At 58.8% G+C, this 17,221-nt stretch overlaps 2 protein-coding genes and 1 long non-coding RNA gene across 5 annotated transcripts; 2 read left to right on the forward strand and 1 right to left on the reverse strand.

The window, feature by feature from the left end:
- Nucleotides 1–462: 462 nt before the first annotated feature.
- On the forward strand, nt 463–9,394 carry MZF1 (myeloid zinc finger 1). Of its 3 annotated transcripts, none has more exons than XM_010962034.3 (6): nt 463–809; nt 1,956–2,490; nt 2,910–3,093; nt 3,651–3,721; nt 3,839–3,959; nt 7,766–9,394. In XM_010962034.3, the coding sequence occupies exons 2-6, from the start codon at nt 2,095–2,097 to the stop codon at nt 9,199–9,201; spliced, it is 2,208 nt and encodes a 735-aa protein (XP_010960336.2). In that variant the 5' UTR covers nt 463–809; nt 1,956–2,094; the 3' UTR covers nt 9,202–9,394. The 3 variants fall into 3 exon arrangements, with proteins under 3 accessions (XP_010960336.2, XP_010960337.2, XP_074226969.1); XM_010962035.3 differs by having other exon boundaries at nt 2,055–2,490; XM_074370868.1 differs by having other exon boundaries at nt 463–713; nt 2,055–2,490.
- Nucleotides 4,555–7,781, reverse strand: LOC123618812 (uncharacterized). Its single transcript, XR_006727292.2, has 2 exons — nt 6,170–7,781; nt 4,555–5,741 (listed from the first exon to the last, which is right to left on the reverse strand). It is a non-coding gene; the product is annotated as an uncharacterized LOC123618812 (long non-coding RNA).
- A 3,531-nt stretch (nt 9,395–12,925) lies between the features above and the next one.
- On the forward strand, nt 12,926–16,819 carry UBE2M (ubiquitin conjugating enzyme E2 M). The gene is made up of 6 exons (XM_010962033.2): nt 12,926–14,196; nt 15,381–15,475; nt 15,589–15,627; nt 15,741–15,844; nt 16,154–16,217; nt 16,303–16,819. Exons 1-6 carry the CDS (start codon nt 14,088–14,090, stop codon nt 16,441–16,443), a joined length of 552 nt encoding a protein of 183 aa, XP_010960335.1. The 5' UTR covers nt 12,926–14,087; the 3' UTR covers nt 16,444–16,819.
- Nucleotides 16,820–17,221: the final 402 nt, after the last annotated feature.

A 17,221-nucleotide genomic window follows, 5' to 3' on the forward strand; every position in this document is an offset into this window, starting at 1 on the left:
TGCCCGTGTCTCCGTCGCTATGTCTGTTCACTTACGTTTACTGTCTCTCCTCGCAGCACCCCCTACCCCCGAGTCTCTGCGTCTGTCTCTCCTCACTGCCTCTCGCTCGGCATCTCTGCCCTCAACCCACCGTTCCCATCCTCTTTCAGACACTAGTGGGTACCCAGGGTTGCTCTGGAAACCAACGGCTCGGCCCACCGGTAACCATGGAGATGTCTGGGCCCGCCTACCGCTCGCGAGCACAAAGGAGCGTCGCCGCCCCGCGCAAGCGCGGAAGGGGGACCGACCACACCCCCCGGAAAGGACTGGGCCGAGCCCCTCTATCAGGGCAAAAGGGGGCGAGGCTCTCCTGCTGTCCCGAGGGCGGTAGACGAGGTGGCCCAGGCTCCGCAGGCGGTTGCCATGGAGATGGGGGGGGCTGACGGTGTCGTGACGAGGGCAGTGATTGGTGCAGAGTCCTGCTAATCCTCGAAAGCCCCGTAGAGAATTGAGGGAGACGTGATGGGGGACATGCGCGGTTAGGGAGAGGGTGCTGCCGCCCATTGCCCCCTGAGAAGCTAGCGCGCGTCGACGGGCGCCTGGACGCCTGGACGCCTGGACGTGAGGACGGGAGCGCGGGAAGACGCGGCCCGGAGTGTGACCTGAGCGTTGCGAACGACACTGCCCCGGGAAGCAGCGGAGTTTGGGGGGAGGGCAAGGCGGCGCTCAGGCTGGTGCGTGGAGCATTCTGGGAGACTTAGTCCGGCCAGGGAGGGGGAATCGGCGAGTGCGCATGCTCAGAAGCGCGGACCGGCCCGCTGAGCGCGGAGGTGAGGGCGGGGGCCCGTCAACCGGGAACGTTCGGGCGGGACCGGGGCGGCGGCCCAGTGGGGCCGGGAGCGCGGGGCAGGGGCCTGGGCTCTCCCCGTGGACCGGCCCAGCGCTGTCGCGCGAGGCTCGTCAATTACTGCGCGTTGCCACGGCGACAGTCTGGCAGCCCCGCCCCCGTTGCCATGGCGGCACCCGGACCTGCCCGGTTCCCTAAAGCAGAAGGTGCCTGCCAAGACTTCTGGTAAATGTAGTTTAGGAAACCTCACAGGGCTGGCCGGCTTACGGGAGGCCCAACTTTCTCCCAGGGTTTCAAGTTGACTTGAAACCTTGAGGAGCGAAGGTTAGACTCACGGGATCAGGCGGCCCTCGAAGTCGAATGCACCCCCTTAATAAACAGACTTCTTCACAAAGCTCGCACCTTACCTCCTGCTGCAGGAGTAGGGTGGGGGCAGGGCTTGCCTACTTTTGCAGATGAAGAAATAGTGATTCACGGAGGCTCTTGGCGACATGCCAAGGTTAAATGGCCAATAGGCTGAATCAGAATCTGTGACTTTGCTTGCAGGCTCCGGGTCCAGTGGTCTCTTGGGGTCTTTGTACCTCCCCCTGGGAACTCCCCCATTACCTATTAGCTCCACCTAAGTCAGGAGATGGAGGAGATAATGGGGCATTGCATGTTGTGATAAGTTGGGCTCAGAGAATGGGACTGAATGGGGGGAGGATGCTGTCTAGGGGCTGGGCCACACAGGTGACGTTGCACAGGTGTGGGGTGGGGCAGGTAGAGGGAGGCTGCCCTGTGGAACCGAGCTGGGAGCAGAAGGGTAGGAGACTTGGTGAGAGGCCGGGTGGTGCAGTGCTGGACTGGCGTTGGGGGCAGCAGCGGTAGTGGTGGTGTAGGTGTCATTCACCCGTTAGGGAGAGGGTGCAGGGCAGGATTAGGTGGTGCATGTAGAAGAAAGGTGGGATTTAGGGGAGAGAGGAGGTGTCTTCTGGGCCTAAGAAGCAGGGGCTACCAGAGACTCTGCAGAGGCCCAGCTAAAGAGGCCAGGGACACAGGTGGCTCCTGAAGGGCTTCTCAGTCCCACAGGTCCTTGGTGTGACCCCCTCTCTGTGCCTCAGTTTCCTCACCCGCCTTCCACTCGGGGCAGGTCTCAGGACTGAACAGCACAGCATACAATAGGCACTCAATAAGCACTGCCACCACTGTCTGTCCTCATCGCGGCAGCCTCATCCCATTCCTCCCCCAGGGGTGGACACTAGCCTCAGAGCCCCGGCCTGGTCTTTCCAATGAGGCCCGCAGCACTGGGCTCCCCAGGCCACACACCCCCAGAAGATGAGGGGCCTGTCATGGTGAAGCTGGAGGACTCTGAGGAGGAGGGTGAAGGCGCCCCGTGGGATCCTGGCCCCGAGGCCGCTCGACTGCGTTTCCGGCACTTCCACTATGAGGAGGCAGTGGGTCCCAGAGAGGCCCTGGCCCGGCTACGGGAGCTGTGCCACCAGTGGCTGCGGCCCGAGGTGCACTCCAAGGAGCAGATGCTGGAGCTGCTGGTGCTGGAGCAGTTCCTGGGCGCGCTGCCGCCTGAGATCCAGGCCCGCGTGCGGGGACAGCGGCCAAGCAGTCCTGAAGAGGCTGCTGCCCTGGTCGAGGGGCTGCGCCGGGAGCCAGGAGGGCCCCGGAGATGGGTGAGTCAGTGGTCCTGAGCTGAAACAGAATCCATCTCTGCCTTGTGCTGGGGGGTGCTGAACCCAGCCAGACATTGGTCCCTTGTGGTTTGGAAGGGCTCACCATAGCAGTCAGGGTAGACAGGGTTCCAAGGCCAGCATCACTGGCCCACTGCTACATCACCTGGAGTCACAGACATGGGAAGCAGGGTGAGGAGGGAAGGAGGGCACCAGGCAGCCTTGGTTGTCGGCAGCAGGAGAGCAACTATAGGTGGCCCCTTCAACTCCTGGCTCAGTCCCTGGTGGACGTGGGTCCTTGGAAGACCCAGTGAGTCAGCACCCCTGGGGACCCGAGATCGACTGTATGCCCATGGACCCCACGCTTGCATACAGCCCAAATCTCTGCATGAGCTCCTGATGGTGGTGGGGCATCTCCCCAGGTCACAGTCCAGGTGCAGGGCCAGGAGGTGCTATCAGAGAAGATGGAGCCCTCCGACTTCCAGCCTCTCCATCAAACCAAGCCTCAGACTCCGGAACCTGGTCTTGAGATGCCCCCTGGGGCCACACAGGAGTCGCCACTGGGCCTTCGGATGAAAGAGGAGCCTGAGGTTACAGAGGACCCAGGTAAGGACAGGCAAGGTGGGCATGGCCCAGGGCCTTAGTGGATGGACCAGGGGATCTTGGCTGAAGCCCACTGGGCCGGTCACCTGCCAGATGGAACTGTTCCCATGCATCAGTGGACCCTACATCCCTCCCATCCAGTGGACACCATTATCCCTTGCACACCAAGCCTGACTATCCTTCCATGTCCTCTGTTGACACGGAGCTGGCTGTTGGGGTTTCTGTATGTGGGAGGCATGTGGGGTTCACTCCCCGGGGACATTAGCTAGTTGCTGGGGAGCAGACAGCAGGCTGGAGTATGGGTGGGCACAGCTGGGGGAGGACCCAAAGTGCTAGGGGCCTGTCCCTCTCTCGTGTGCCTCCCAGGCAGGTGCCAGACATGACCACCCACAGTCTCCGCCATTCCCGTGTCAGCCCTTAGAGCCTCCCTGCCGTGCCTGGCCCCATGTCTACACCCAGGTCTCACCCCACCTGGACCCCAGCACTTGGCACACCACTGAGGAGGGCAGCAGGGCAGGGGACACCCTTGGGCCACCTGACCCCCCACCCTTCCTCTCCAGAGCTTCTGGATTCTGGGCCTCTAGCCAACCCCCAGGAGGCCACTTCCACGCTCCTACCTGAGGAGGCCCAGGTGAGCCCAGCACAAGCCACGCCCCATCCCTGCGCTGGGAGCCTCAGTGGGTGGAGGTTGGGTAGGCTCCTCCCTGGGCCTAGCCAGACAGACGTGCAGTGACCACTGTGGTTGCAGGGCTGTGGGATGTCGCTGGACCCGGCCTCTCCCCATAGTGAGACTGGGCCTGAGGGCCCCCTGTGGAGGGAGCACCCTGGGGCCCTGTGGCAGGAGGAAGCTGGGAGCATCTTCTCCCCAGGTGAGTAACACAGGGCCCTCTGCATGGGCAGCAGCACATCTGTCCATCCCACTCCTGGCCCTGTTCAAGTGGCCTGTGAGCTCCTCTATCCCCTGGGTATCCCCTGCCCCATTCAACCTGTTTTAGCATCTTCTGCCCTCAAAAGCCAAGCCCTCCACTCACCTCATGCCCCCTCCAGCTGCTGCTCCCACCAGTGAAAACTCTGAGAGCAGGACTTGTGTTCCCCAAGCCCCCATCCTCTCCCAGTGCTGCTGTCTTGGGTGGCCCCCGGATTCCAGGCTGGTATCCAACTGATGGGTGCCAGGGTAGATGGGTTGGGGTCTGGCAAGAACAGCAGGTTAGTGAACAGGGTGGGCAGGCAGAGGGACCCTGACACAGCGTAGGGGTCAGGCTTTGTCCGGGACCCTCTGTGATCCACCTCCCACACCACCCCATCTGCTGTCACCCAGACAGCCTCCCCTTCCTCTGTTCCCTGGACCCTCCTTTCTTGGTTCCCTCCCTTGTCCTGCCAGAGCTTCCTGTCAACTTTGGTGCACGAGGTTGTTCTCAGATATGTTACGTAGCAGGAACAATTTGTCTAATGCTCCACGTTGCATTGAATTTTGGCTGAAGCATTTTTTTTTTATTATTAACTCAGTCTCAAACCTTTTTTTATCACCACTGTTGGTGAGCCCTTTCAGTCTGAAATTCCATTTTTCAGTTGTGGGAAATGGGCTTGAATTGTTTCTTTGATTTCCTTCTCCTCTGTTGTTTCATTCTCTTATTTCTGGAATGCCTGTTACTTGGTTATTGGCCTCTTGGACAGGTCTTCAAATGTTCTCTTTGTTGTGATACCCCATCCCTTTCTTTCTGCTCTGTTTTCCAGAAAATTTCTTCAGTTACATCTTCCAGACATTCATTTGAGATTTTCTTACCTACTATGATAGTTTTCCTTTCCAGGAGTGTTTTTATTCCCTGAATGTTCATTTTTATAACGACCTTCTGTTGTTACTTATAGCTATAATGTCTTTCCTTATTTTTCTGAGGATGACAATAACTTGTTTTTTAAGCTTTCTTCTCCCAGTATGGTCTCTGACTCCTCCAAGTTGTCTGCTTATGTGTAAGACAGGGGACCACAAATTTGGCAGCTCTGAGCAGGTGGAGGAGGGCCATAGTGGCCAGGACAACTAACCAGGGCAGGGAGGGACATGGGGGAGACCTACCTCTTAGGGGACATGAGAGGGTGGGGGTGCATGAGTGGATGCTACTGGAGGATTCATTGGGCAGTCTGGCTGGGCTGCCTTGAGTCAGCCTTGCTGGGATTATCTTCAGTTCCTTCCTCTGAGTGTTCCCAGAAGGCACTTCGAGCCTCTTTTCAGCATCCCAGGAGAGAGGCTGGCATCTCAGCACCCAGTGTGACCTCCCTTACTCCCACGACTTCCTCAGTGCAGCTTCCCACCCTCAACCCAGCCTTTTGCCAGGATGGGAGAAGGGCTCCAGGATCAGGGTTGCAGCAGGGCCCACAGCCTTCTCAGAATTCTGTGCAGACGTAGTCCAGGGCAGCTCTGTGCAGGGACCCTGCCGCTTCACCTGCATGGCCCGAGGGACCTGGTACCTTCAGCTCCTAAGCTTGTCCAGCCTCTGGGGTAAAACAAGTTGACTTTTGTCAGTTTTCTCCACTGCTAGCTCATATTCACCTTCTCCAGTCTGCTCCACAGTTACCATTTCCCACTTGCTTTCCTGAGCAGAAAATGTCGGGGTTTTGTTTGTTTCCTCTTCTCTTCATCTTTGTGGACTTTATGCCTTGAAGAAACACAAAACAAAACCTTTATTGTGGTTTTTAATGTTGTTTCAGGATGAAACAAATTCAAATAGATACCATTGTTACCCAGAATTCCCCACGTGCTGTGTGTCTTGTTAATTATTAGTTAGGGTCTGAGCTCGTTCCTTTCTCATAAGGTCCTTGTCTCAGGGATGTAGATTCATCCCTTGGACCATCAGGTCTGTAGGCGTCTCCCCTTGCCCTCAACTCAGCGTCCTCTGTGCACCCAGTGTTTTCATTGAGAATGTTTTTTCAGGCCTTTTTTTAGGGGAAGGGGTGGTAATCAACTTTATTAATTTAATGGAGGTACTGGGGATTGAACCCAGGACCTCGTGCATGCTAAACACTTACTCTGCCTCTAAGCTGTACCCTCCCACCCAATCATGAGAACATTTTGAATAGCTCATACATCTACATGTTAGGAAATTTAAAAGGCACAAGGGAGTACACAGTGGAATGCCCCTCCCCTGCTGGTGTCACACAGTCCTGCTTCCCAACAGCTCGCATCACCAGTTTTCGGTGTGTCCTTCCAGAAGGGTTCTGTGTATAGAAAAACAAACACAAATTCAGACGTATACTCGTTTCCGGTCTTTAAAACATAAATCCATACTTAATCTTCACCTGTTCCACACCTGACATTTTCCGGGCATCTTCCCACCTCAACACATGGCAGCCAGCGCCCTCTCTGGACAGCGGCGTAGAGCCTGGGTATGGTCACTAGGGGCACCCCTGTTTATCCGCCCAGACTCCTACTGACATTCCTTTGGGTCATTTTTCAGTGAGAAGCGAGAAACCACCTACACAGGTCATTTCCCACGGGGGAAACACAACTGTCAGAGAAGTACCTAGAAGTGAAATTGCTGGATCAGATTGTGGGAAATTTGTCATTTTGATGTATTTTGCCACCCTGGCTTCTGTTTATGCTCACCAGCAATGCACACAGATGCCTAGGTTCCTGGAGTACGGCTCTAAGACGCGGTTTTCTTATTAGGAGGGGACTGGGCGTATTTTAAGGGATTTAAGCCTCAGTTACATTTCCTCTTCCTGTCCTTTGTCAGGTCGTTGGTTTTTCTTGTTGATTGGTGGGCGCCGTTTACTTTTGTTAACTGGCCCTTTGCCTCTGGAGAGTTTCTCAGTTTGTCATTCATTTTTTGACTCCAAGGTTGTTTTTGCTGAGCACAAATGATTGCCTCTGATGCAGTATAATTTGTCTGAGTTTTCTTTGACAGCATACGCGTTTTCTGTCACCTACGGAAGCCCTTGCTGCTATCTCAGTCTCCCTGGTTTAACTTCTTCGGGGCTTCCTCCTTGTCTGTTGCCTCCGCCCGCACCTCCTCCCTCACCCAGCCTCGGATGATGGCCTGCTTACAGCATGGCTGAGACCTGCTCCTTTCCTCCAGACACCCACCCCTCTTTGATCACAGGCAGGCCCAGGGCTCCATGTGCCATGTACATGCCATGGCACCCACGTTCACATTTCTCTGAAGACTGGGCCCCTAAATTCTGTGCCACACAGCCTGCACATGGTGTCGGTCCCTCAGACGCCCCGTGGGCATCTCAGGCAAGGCACCACAGGCAAAAGTCCTGGCGCCTGTATCCCCTGCCTCCCTCCCGTCCCTCATTCCCTTCCTGTTGGCTCCACTTTTTCAGCCTCCCTCAGACCAACCCACTCCTCTGCATTTGTGGCAACCATCACCACCTAGACAGTGCAGTGGCCACCTGCCCCACTTTTGCCCTTCCAGAAAGGCAGTTTTGCAAACCCAAGTCAGATCTACAGAGGTCGTCCCCAGCTTTTCAGTCTTCCACCTCCGGCAAGGTTCTGTCTAGTTGTCACCTCCTTAGGAAAGCCTGCCTGGATAGAATCCCCGCCCCAGCAGCACCACGTCTGTCCCGCCTCCTTGGTCAGATTCAGGTTGCTCTACTTGATACCCTTTCCCCAGGGCTGGAGTGGGTCCGGGGACAAGTGGGTTCCATCATGAGTGAGGGGTCTCCTTGTGCAATGCAGGATTTACACTCCAGATGGACAGTGTTTCTGTTGGCCCGGGCACTGTGAGCCCCCACCTCCACATCCCCTGGGACCTCGGCGTAGCCAGCCTCAGGGGCCGACTCGAATCGCCCTCCCGCGAAGGTGGCTTCTCACAAGCGCTTGTGCTCCCTAGCGGCCCAGTAGCTGAGCAGGGCCTCACCAATGACGCCTGCCAGGGCGTGGGCCCGGGGCTGGCCACTGCTCGCTGGCGCGCCCCCAGGGGCCGGAGCCGGGGTCGGGGTCGCCCCAGCACAGGCGGTGGAGCCGTGCGAGGTGGCCGTTGCGACGTGTGCGGGAAGGTGTTCAGCCAACGCAGCAACCTGCTGAGGCACCAGAAGATACACACGGGAGAGCGGCCGTTCGTGTGCGGCGAGTGCGGCCGCAGCTTCAGCCGGAGCTCGCACTTGCTGCGCCACCAGCTTACTCACACCGAGGAGCGGCCGTTCGTGTGTGGCGACTGCGGCCAGGGCTTCGTTCGCAGCGCGCGCCTGGAGGAGCACCGGCGCGTGCACACGGGCGAGCAGCCCTTCCACTGCTCCGAGTGCGGCCAGAGCTTCCGGCAGCGCTCCAACCTGCTGCAGCACCAACGCATCCACGGCGACCCCCCAGGCCCCGGCGCGACACCTCCCGCGCCTCCAGGCGCACCTGAGCCCCCAGGCCCCTTCCCGTGCAGCGAGTGCCGTGAGAGCTTCGCTCGGCGTGCCGTGCTGCTGGAGCACCAGGCGGTGCACACTGGCAACAAGTCCTTCGGCTGCGTGGAGTGCGGCGAGCGCTTCGGCCGCCGTTCAGTGCTGCTGCAGCACCGGCGCGTACACAGCAGCGAGCGCCCCTTCGCCTGTGCCGAGTGCGGCCAGAGCTTCCGGCAGCGCTCCAACCTCACGCAGCACCGGCGCATCCACACAGGCGAGCGGCCCTTCACCTGCGCCGAATGCGGCAAGGCCTTCCGCCAGCGGCCCACGCTCACGCAGCACCTGCGCGTCCACACAGGCGAGAAGCCCTTCGCCTGCCCGGAGTGCGGCCAGCGCTTCAGCCAGCGTCTGAAGCTCACCCGCCACCAGAGGACGCACACAGGCGAGAAGCCCTACCACTGCAACGAGTGCGGCCTAGGCTTCACGCAGGTCTCCAGGCTCACCGAGCACCAGCGCATCCATACGGGCGAGCGGCCCTTCGCCTGCCCGGAGTGTGGCCAGAGCTTCCGGCAGCACGCCAATCTCACACAACACCGGCGCATCCACACGGGCGAGCGGCCCTACGCCTGCCCTGAGTGCGGCAAGGCCTTCCGCCAGAGGCCCACGCTTACACAGCACCTGCGCACCCACAGGCGCGAGAAGCCCTTCGCTTGCCAGGACTGTGGCCGCCGCTTCCACCAGAGCACCAAGCTCATCCAGCACCAGCGTGTCCACAGCGCGGAGTAAAGCCAGTGCCGGCTGCACCCACTCTCTGCCTTCACCTTGGTCCTCTGTGCAGGAGCCTGGGTGCAGAATACCTACCTCACAGGTTTGTTGTGAGGCCTGCGATGGCATGGGTACCAGCCCATCCTCTTAGGGCCTGGCGACCAGTAGGTGCTCAATAAACAGCACGCAGAATCTGCGTCTGGATCTTCACCCAGTCGGTGCCTCCCTGTCCGCGTGGTTTCCTTTCTGCCTACCTCACCCATCCACCACTTCCTCTGCAACCACACAGTTCCAGTAACAGCCATGGCCCCCTGCAGTGGTGGCCCCTCGGGCAGCGCCTGCCCAGGTCTTGGGGTGCCACCCTTGCACAGGGACTCCTGTGCTGTTTGTCCATGTTGCTTTTGACCCATATCTCCGCTGGCCAAGGCGACTGCCAGGGGAGGACCTGGGCTGGCACAGCTTTCCCCAGCTGGCGGTCATCAGGCACAGCAGAATTATCAAACTGGTGCCCAGCAGGCTGGAGCCAGCCTGAGGATGTGTTCATGAAATTTTAAACCTAGGAAGGCATTTCTTAGGTGTAAAAGCTTCAAGGTTGTATCTGGGAATTCATATTCTTGTGGGGCTTTCCCCCATTCCCACATGTTTACTACCCGCAGGTGATGGGGGTGGGGGGAGCTTAGGATGGGACGGCATCCAGTCTGTGAACCAAAATTGGCTGCAGGCTCAGGGCCAGTTCCACAGCCCTCTAGTGATCGTTCCCATTGTGGGCCGTTCTCGCCCCTCCCTGGCCCCGCACACTGGGAGGTCTTCATCAGGAGTACATTCCATAGCAAGTCAGGAAACAGCTGGCAGCAGCTTACATAAAAACCGACAGACGCTGCCAGTGCATGTTCACTATCCTGCAGACTCGAGGGCAGGTATCTCTAGAATCCTCCAGCCTTTTCCTATGCCATTGCTTCTTTTGCCCTATCTTCCTCTTCCATCCCATTGCTCAGGCTCTTGACACAGCCCCCCACCCAACCAGTGGGTGCTGTTAGTGCCAGAGACAAGGGGTAAGAAGCAGTTCCAAAGAGGGGGTCTTCATGCAGCAGGGTCTGGCTTGGGACTTAAACCCCACTTTAGGCAGATGTCAGGCTGCCCTTGTCCTAGACAGTTCCAGGAACAGCCTTTCCAGGCCTGTGTGTCCAAGCTTCTTCCAGAAGTGCAGCTGGACCTTCCCTGGCCACTGTAAGTCACCTTGACCTCCACAAGACTGGCCCTGGATCAGGGAAAGACAAGCCAGCCTGAGTCAGGGGCTTCCACCCATCATGCTAGGGAAGGTATGCTCCCTGCCTCAGCCCCCTTCCTCCCCTTCCTCCCCTCCCTACTCCTTTCCTCTCTCCACCTCCCTGCCGGCCTAGTCCCATCCAGGACCAGAGCCACTCTGGCCTCCACTGTCTCTGGCAAAGCCAGCACTTCCTCCTGCAGGGGCACGCCTGTGTGGCACAATCCAGGGCAGGGGAGGGCCGGAGGTCCCCTGGGCCCTTTGACAGCACTCACTCTTCTCTCTGACCACAAAGGGGATTCTAAGAAACCTGGTCTGGGATAGGTAAAATCAGAAGGGAGAGGAAGGTGGGGAGAGGCTGGGAGTATTGCATCAAGGAAGACACATGAATGAACACTGAGTCAGCTAGTGGTCTCCGGTTGGAGGAATGTTGCCAGAACTTTATAAATCCTGTAATGTGGACTTTCTACAAGATTGTGTGATTTTTATAATCACAAACAAAAAGAACAAGAAAGCTGTCATCTTTGATCACCTTCATGTTGTGAAGAACATGAAGGGAAATCTGTGCAGATAGAGCTACTTAAAAACATGATACTCCACACAGGAAAAATCAGGACAAACATGAAAAACATGGAGACATTCAGCCAGGGCCCCACACCAGAAGCTGTGAGAAGTCCATGGACCTACCTGCCAGACCAGCCGAAAAGAAATAACCATGAACAGCTATGTGAAAGCTGCCCATGAGAGCTCCTTTCTGCAGATGGCCTGGGACACCTCTGCACTCTAGTTATGTGGCTGCAGGTTGAAAACCCAACTGTTACCATACTGTGAGCAGCGCTGAGGGCTTGGACAGATGACCACTCGGCCCCACCTGGCCAGAGCCATGGGAGGAATACCCAAGCACTGGTCATCCAAGAAAGCTACAACAGTGCCCAGCCACCCTGTCCCTGGACTGTCTGTACCTGAGCCCATACTGTTCTCTCCCAAATCTATCCAATTCTCTTCACCCCTGAGCTCCATTCTGATCCCAGCCATCCATCTCCAGCCTGGATGCCCACAGCACTCAACCTCCACTCCCTGCCACCTCCTGGTCCCTCATTCCCAAAGCAGACCCTTTCTTCCCACTCCCAGAGGCTACTCTACCACCCTGAGATGCACTTCCACCCTCACAACTCGCCCAGCACGTTCTGCCTAGTCTCTCCAAGGTACTGGCCCCAGCTTCCCTCAGGCCTTTGCACATGCTGAACCCTGTGCTGCCTCCTAAGAGGCTGCAGGCCCAGGGGCTACAGGCACCCTTGCCACCCAAGCCACCTGTGCCTCTCTGCCACTTGGGTTGCCATGAGAGTGACAAGGAATATACAGCTTAGCTGCACCACTTCCAATCCTGCCCCAGTTAGGCTATTGCCTCCTTCCTGGTCTGGACACCATGGCCCCCTCTGCCCAGCACTTTGTTGCATGCTCAAGTCTTCCCCACCAGATGGCGGGGAAGCCACAAGATCAGATATCACACAAGTCTAGCTTTGGTTACTCCAGTGTCACCTTTCCAGGCAGTGAATATCACATCCCTAGATGGGACCTTAATTAAAGGGCCTCAGCAACTGGCCCGAGAATGCACACATGAATCAGACTGGGCAACAGAAACCACCGGAGGCTTTGGCTGAAAACTGCAGAATGGTCATCAACTCTCATGTGGAGACGTCCTATACAAAAAAGAATCATCAACAGCAGCAGCAGCAAGAGCAGAGCAGGTGAGAAGAATGGAGAGGAAGGGATAGAGGAAGAGAGAAATTAAGTCTGAAGGGGCTCTGTGGGTCCCAGGATCAACCATGTCTGAAGCGTGAGACCCCCTGGGATGGTTGCAATCATATCAGCTCTGGGTATTAATCCTCACCTCGGCGCCTCTCCAGCACTCAGCTCTCAAGGGAGTGTATAGCTAGGACGAGTAGAGGGCTAAAGGGGGCGCCTGGGATGGTGGATGGAGAACGGAAGGGCCAAAAGGGGCGACAGCTGTACAGACACGGCTGGGCTCAGTCCACGGGGCCAAGGACGCCGAGGGTACCCACGCAAGGCCTCCGAGGAGGCTGGGGCCGGGATGGACGTCAAACCAAAACCCCAAGAGTTGGAGACGACTCTCCGGGATGAGGATGGGGCCGGGGTCGTTCGCCAAGAGAAAGCCAAGGACGCGCCTGCCCGCCCCCACCGCAGGCCAGGCTGGGCTGCCGGGACTACTCCCACAGTGCTCCAGGCGATCTTCCCTGGTGGCACGTTGCCCCAGTGACGGGATGGGACATGGGCAGGAGCCTCACTCGGACGGGGTTGAGCTGAAGGGCAGAGCCGGGCCCCTAGCCGGGAACCGCCGTCAGAACGCCGCTAACCGCCTGACAGACAGAAGTCGCAGACCCGCTCGACACCGCTTCCTCCAGCCCGGCGAGGCAGGCTGAGCTCTGATTGGAGCGGAGGCTGGCCCGCCCACACCGTTGGCGCAGAAGGCGAAGGTCGTAGGACGCCTCCGCTGGAACTTACGACTCGCGCCGAGAGCGGCGCCGCCCCACATTCCGTCCTCCAACTGTCAGCCCGTATAAACCTCCACAGTGCTTACCACTCTCCGGTACAATGCATGTTTTATTTGTTAGTTTACCTCAACCAGAGTCTCCGCGAGCGGGTTCTTTGGGTTTGCGATGGGATGTGCTGCACCCCGCACCCTCTGGGCAACACCCCTGGCCTTGTCCAGGCTCTGGCCCACGCCCTTGCCCTTGCCCAGGCTCTGGCCCGCAACGATCACCCAGCCTCATTCTGTGACCTCCGGGGGCAACTATCTCGTCTGTCCCACTTCCGACGCCGTCTGCACGCTTGCAAGTGGGAATGGCTGAACCCGCAAGTAAAGCGACCACATCTGCCCCACTTAAAGATGGCGGCGGCACCGCCCCTTCCCAAGACCCCAAGGCGTCCCCGGAAGTGACCGCGGGACGGCCCGCACTAACGGAAATACCCGAGCCGAGCCGAAGGAGCCCGATCCCCAAGTCCCAACGGGGCGCTACACAGGGCGGCGGCGGCTGCGCAGGCGCACACCGCAGGCCGGGCGGGAAGAGCCGAAGCGGGCAGGCGGCGGAAATACCCGAAGTGGTGGGGCGCCCGAGGCCGTTGCGGACCTCCCCGCCGAAGCTGCTGTTACCGCGGAAGCCCACCGTCCTCCAATACAGGGCCGCCATCACCGCGGCCCCCGCCTCCCCTTTCCACCTCGAACCGCACCCCCCTCGCGGAGGGTGCGAGTGAGCGGGCCAGCAGCGCGGCCTAAGGACCCCGCGTCGGCAACCTCAGCTAAGCCTGAGACCGGAGCGGGCCAGTGGGAGGAAGGAGCGGCGGGTGGGGGCGGGGCCGAGCGGGCCCGAGAACAGCCGAGTGGGCCCGAGCGCCGCCGAGCGAGCCCGAGGCGCCGGGCCAGGCCGGAGCCGGACTACGGGAGCCGACGCGGGCCGCGCGGTGGGCGCGGAGCGGAGCGGCGCGGCAGGCCGGGCGGGCGGCGGCAGCAGCCGAGGAGGCCGCGGCGGCGGGTCCGAGTGGCGGAGGCGGCGCGGGCGGCGGCGGGGGGCCGGGTGGTCGGGGTCCCGGGCCCCGCAGCGGCGGCAGCGGCGGCGGCGGCAGGATGATCAAGCTGTTCTCGCTGAAGCAGCAGAAGAAGGAGGAGGAGTCGGCGGGCGGCACCAAGGGCAGCAGCAAGAAGGCGTCGGCGGCACAGCTGCGGATTCAGAAGGGTAGGGGGTCGGCAGATGGGGTGGGGGGTCGGAGATCAGCGCCTGGGTTGGGGTGATGTAGAAGTCAGGTGTGGGGTAATGCGGTCGCCAGGGGTCAGAGATGTCAGAAATGGGGGGCCGCGGATGTGAGAGGTCGGAAATCAGGGCTTGGGTATTGGGGGATCAGGACTGGTAATACAGTCAGTGGACGGTCAGAGATGGGGGGGACCGAGGAGGGTATTTGAAAAGCCAGGCGTCTGAAATTAGGGACCAAGAATCTGAGGGTCAGGCGGTGGAGGAGGGGTTACCGGGGACTCTCAAGAGTCAGGAGGTCAGACAGGAACCTGGGTGACAGGCACAGGATATAGGGCTAATGGGGGCTGGCGATGGGGGGGTTGACGTGGGAGAAGATTCAGCGTATTAATGCTGGGGTCACTGGGAATCTGAGAGTCAGAGAAGGTGAAGTAGGTTCCGGGGCCTGGGATTCGGGGGGTCACATGGCAATTTGGGTTTCGGGGTGACAGGAGAAGGAGGGAACGACAGTGTGTACCAGAGATTAGAAGTAAGAGTAAGGTTGGGTTTAGACCATCATGCTGGAGATGCTGATAATCTTATAATCAGAGTAGTATAGGGTAGGAGAGCTGGAGACTTACAGATCTGAGGGTCAGATGGGAACCTGGGTTTGGGATGACAGGCAGAGAGAATAGTAGATGGACAGTGGGGACCAGGGTTTGGTTGGGGGATGATTTATTTAGGGTATGTGGTGGGGACAGGGTCCTTGAGTTTGGGCAGACAGGTGGGTCTCCACTAGATAGTGGAGGCTATGGCCAGGGATCCTGGGTTTGGGGTTGTCAGAGGCTCCTGGGGGCCACATGGGAGTAGGGACATTGGGGAATTGGTCGGGGGGGTCCCAGCTGTTGGGTTATGGGACTTAGGGCTGTGGATTCAGAAGAGTTGGAGCTTACCCTGGGCCCAGAGTTGAAGATGCACATTGAGGGTGTACTGTAAATCCAGAGAAGCCTGCCTGGAGACTGGGGAGCAGAAGGAGTAAGGAGAGGGTTGGAGATGTGGCCCATAGCCCAGGAAAGAGCCCTGAGGGTCCTGGAGGAAGCAGTAGGGGCTCTCCTGGCACCTGCACCTGCCCTGAGCACCCTCCTCTCTCCCTTTTCATTTCTTTGTTTCCCTTTTCTGCTGTGCAAACCCAGACATAAACGAGCTGAATCTGCCCAAGACTTGTGACATCAGCTTCTCAGATCCAGACGACCTCCTCAACTTCAAGCTGGTTATCTGTCCTGATGAGGTGAGGGCACACTCAACTGGACTCCCAGGCACAAGCAGGTGGTCCCACCTGAAGTAGGGATACCTGGTTCGCCTGTAGGAAAGGGTCCTAACTCCTCTTCTCTTCCCTCACAGGGTTTCTATAAGAGTGGGAAGTTTGTGTTCAGTTTTAAGGTAAGTCCCAGGTGGGCAGCGGTGGCTCCTGGGGCTGAGGAAGCAACAGCTGAGGCCTCAGCCAGGCACTGCCTGGACACCTATCCACCTCCCCTCTCTTTTCCTGGAGCCAGGTGGGCCAGGGTTACCCGCATGACCCCCCCAAGGTGAAGTGTGAGACGATGGTTTATCACCCCAACATTGACCTCGAGGGCAACGTCTGCCTCAACATCCTCAGGTGAGGGCATTAATGAGCCCTCCACTGCTCCCCTAATCCTGCCTGCCCAGCTCCCCTCATGGCCTTGTACTGCACCAGTCTCTGTCCCTTCTATCCCACTTGTGGTCTGTGTCCCTCTGTCTCTTCATCGCCACATTTTCTTTTTGGTGGTTTGACCTTGGCTTTCTCCCTGGCCTGTTCTCTGCACCCTTCCCCTAGCCTCTCACATCTACACTATCCTGTGCCCTGGGCCCGACCTGCCTGGTCCCAACAGGGCCTGTGGTGACGGCCCACTTACCAGCCCCTGACCATGATGCTCTCTGCCCACAGAGAGGATTGGAAGCCAGTCCTTACGATAAACTCCATAATTTATGGCCTGCAGTATCTCTTCTTGGTGAGTAGGGGTAGGGGGCTGAGGAGGGGTGGAGGTTGGCCCTCTTCCCCTTGGGTTTGTTGACCCCCACCCATACTGGCCACAGGAGCCCAACCCTGAAGACCCACTGAACAAGGAGGCCGCCGAGGTCCTGCAGAACAACCGGAGGCTGTTTGAGCAGAATGTGCAGCGCTCCATGCGGGGTGGCTATATCGGCTCCACCTACTTCGAGCGCTGCCTGAAATAGGGTTGGCGCAGACCTGCCCCTGCCAGGGCCATCAGCCCTGGCATCCCCTGCAAATATTTATTGGGGGCCACAGGTGGGGGGCATGGGGCGGTCAGTGGGGAAATCCCATGCCCTGGCCTGCCACCCCTCCCTGCCACCCGCTCCTAGTTATTTTTTTTTTTTAACCACCATGTGATTACGGTCGGCGCTGCCTCCCCCGACCCGCTCAGCGATGGGAAATGAATTGGCTTGTCTAGCCCCCCGCTGGGTGCTATCCAGCCCTCCTACTCTGGGCTCTGGGGTGGGTGGCCAAGGGGACTGGGTGGCTGGGGACCCAGCACCCCACCCCTACACCACTGGAGGTCCCACCAGGCTATTAAAGGGGAATGTTACTGCATGGCTTCTGCCTCTTCCTTTTGTGGGGTGGGAGGAGCAGGTGATGTCCACCAGGGCTGCTGCAGCAAGAGTGATGGGAGTTCTTTGGTCACGTGTGGTATTGGGGCACCCCTCAGCAGGCTGCCCAGTGCCTAGGGCAGCCCCAGGAGTGGTGACAGGCTGAGTGGGATGAATCCCACCCTGGGACAAGGGAGGGGCAGGATCCAGTAACCAGTGACTTCTTGCCCAGTGAGGCAGCATAGTGGAAAGCCCGCACCAACTCCTGCCCTGCCCCCCTTCTACCGTGAGGGGGCCAGTGGAGTAAAACCCTGCCTGGTGCTGCCAGGTGCCTGGGGTCCAAAAGCATTGGAGGCCGGGGTCCCTTAGATGAGCTGGGCCCTACAGTGGGCGACGTGGTGGGATG

The sequence above is a fragment of the Camelus bactrianus genome, chromosome 9, assembly GCF_048773025.1.
Source record: "Camelus bactrianus isolate YW-2024 breed Bactrian camel chromosome 9, ASM4877302v1, whole genome shotgun sequence".
Lineage (NCBI taxonomy): Eukaryota > Metazoa > Chordata > Mammalia > Artiodactyla > Camelidae > Camelus > Camelus bactrianus.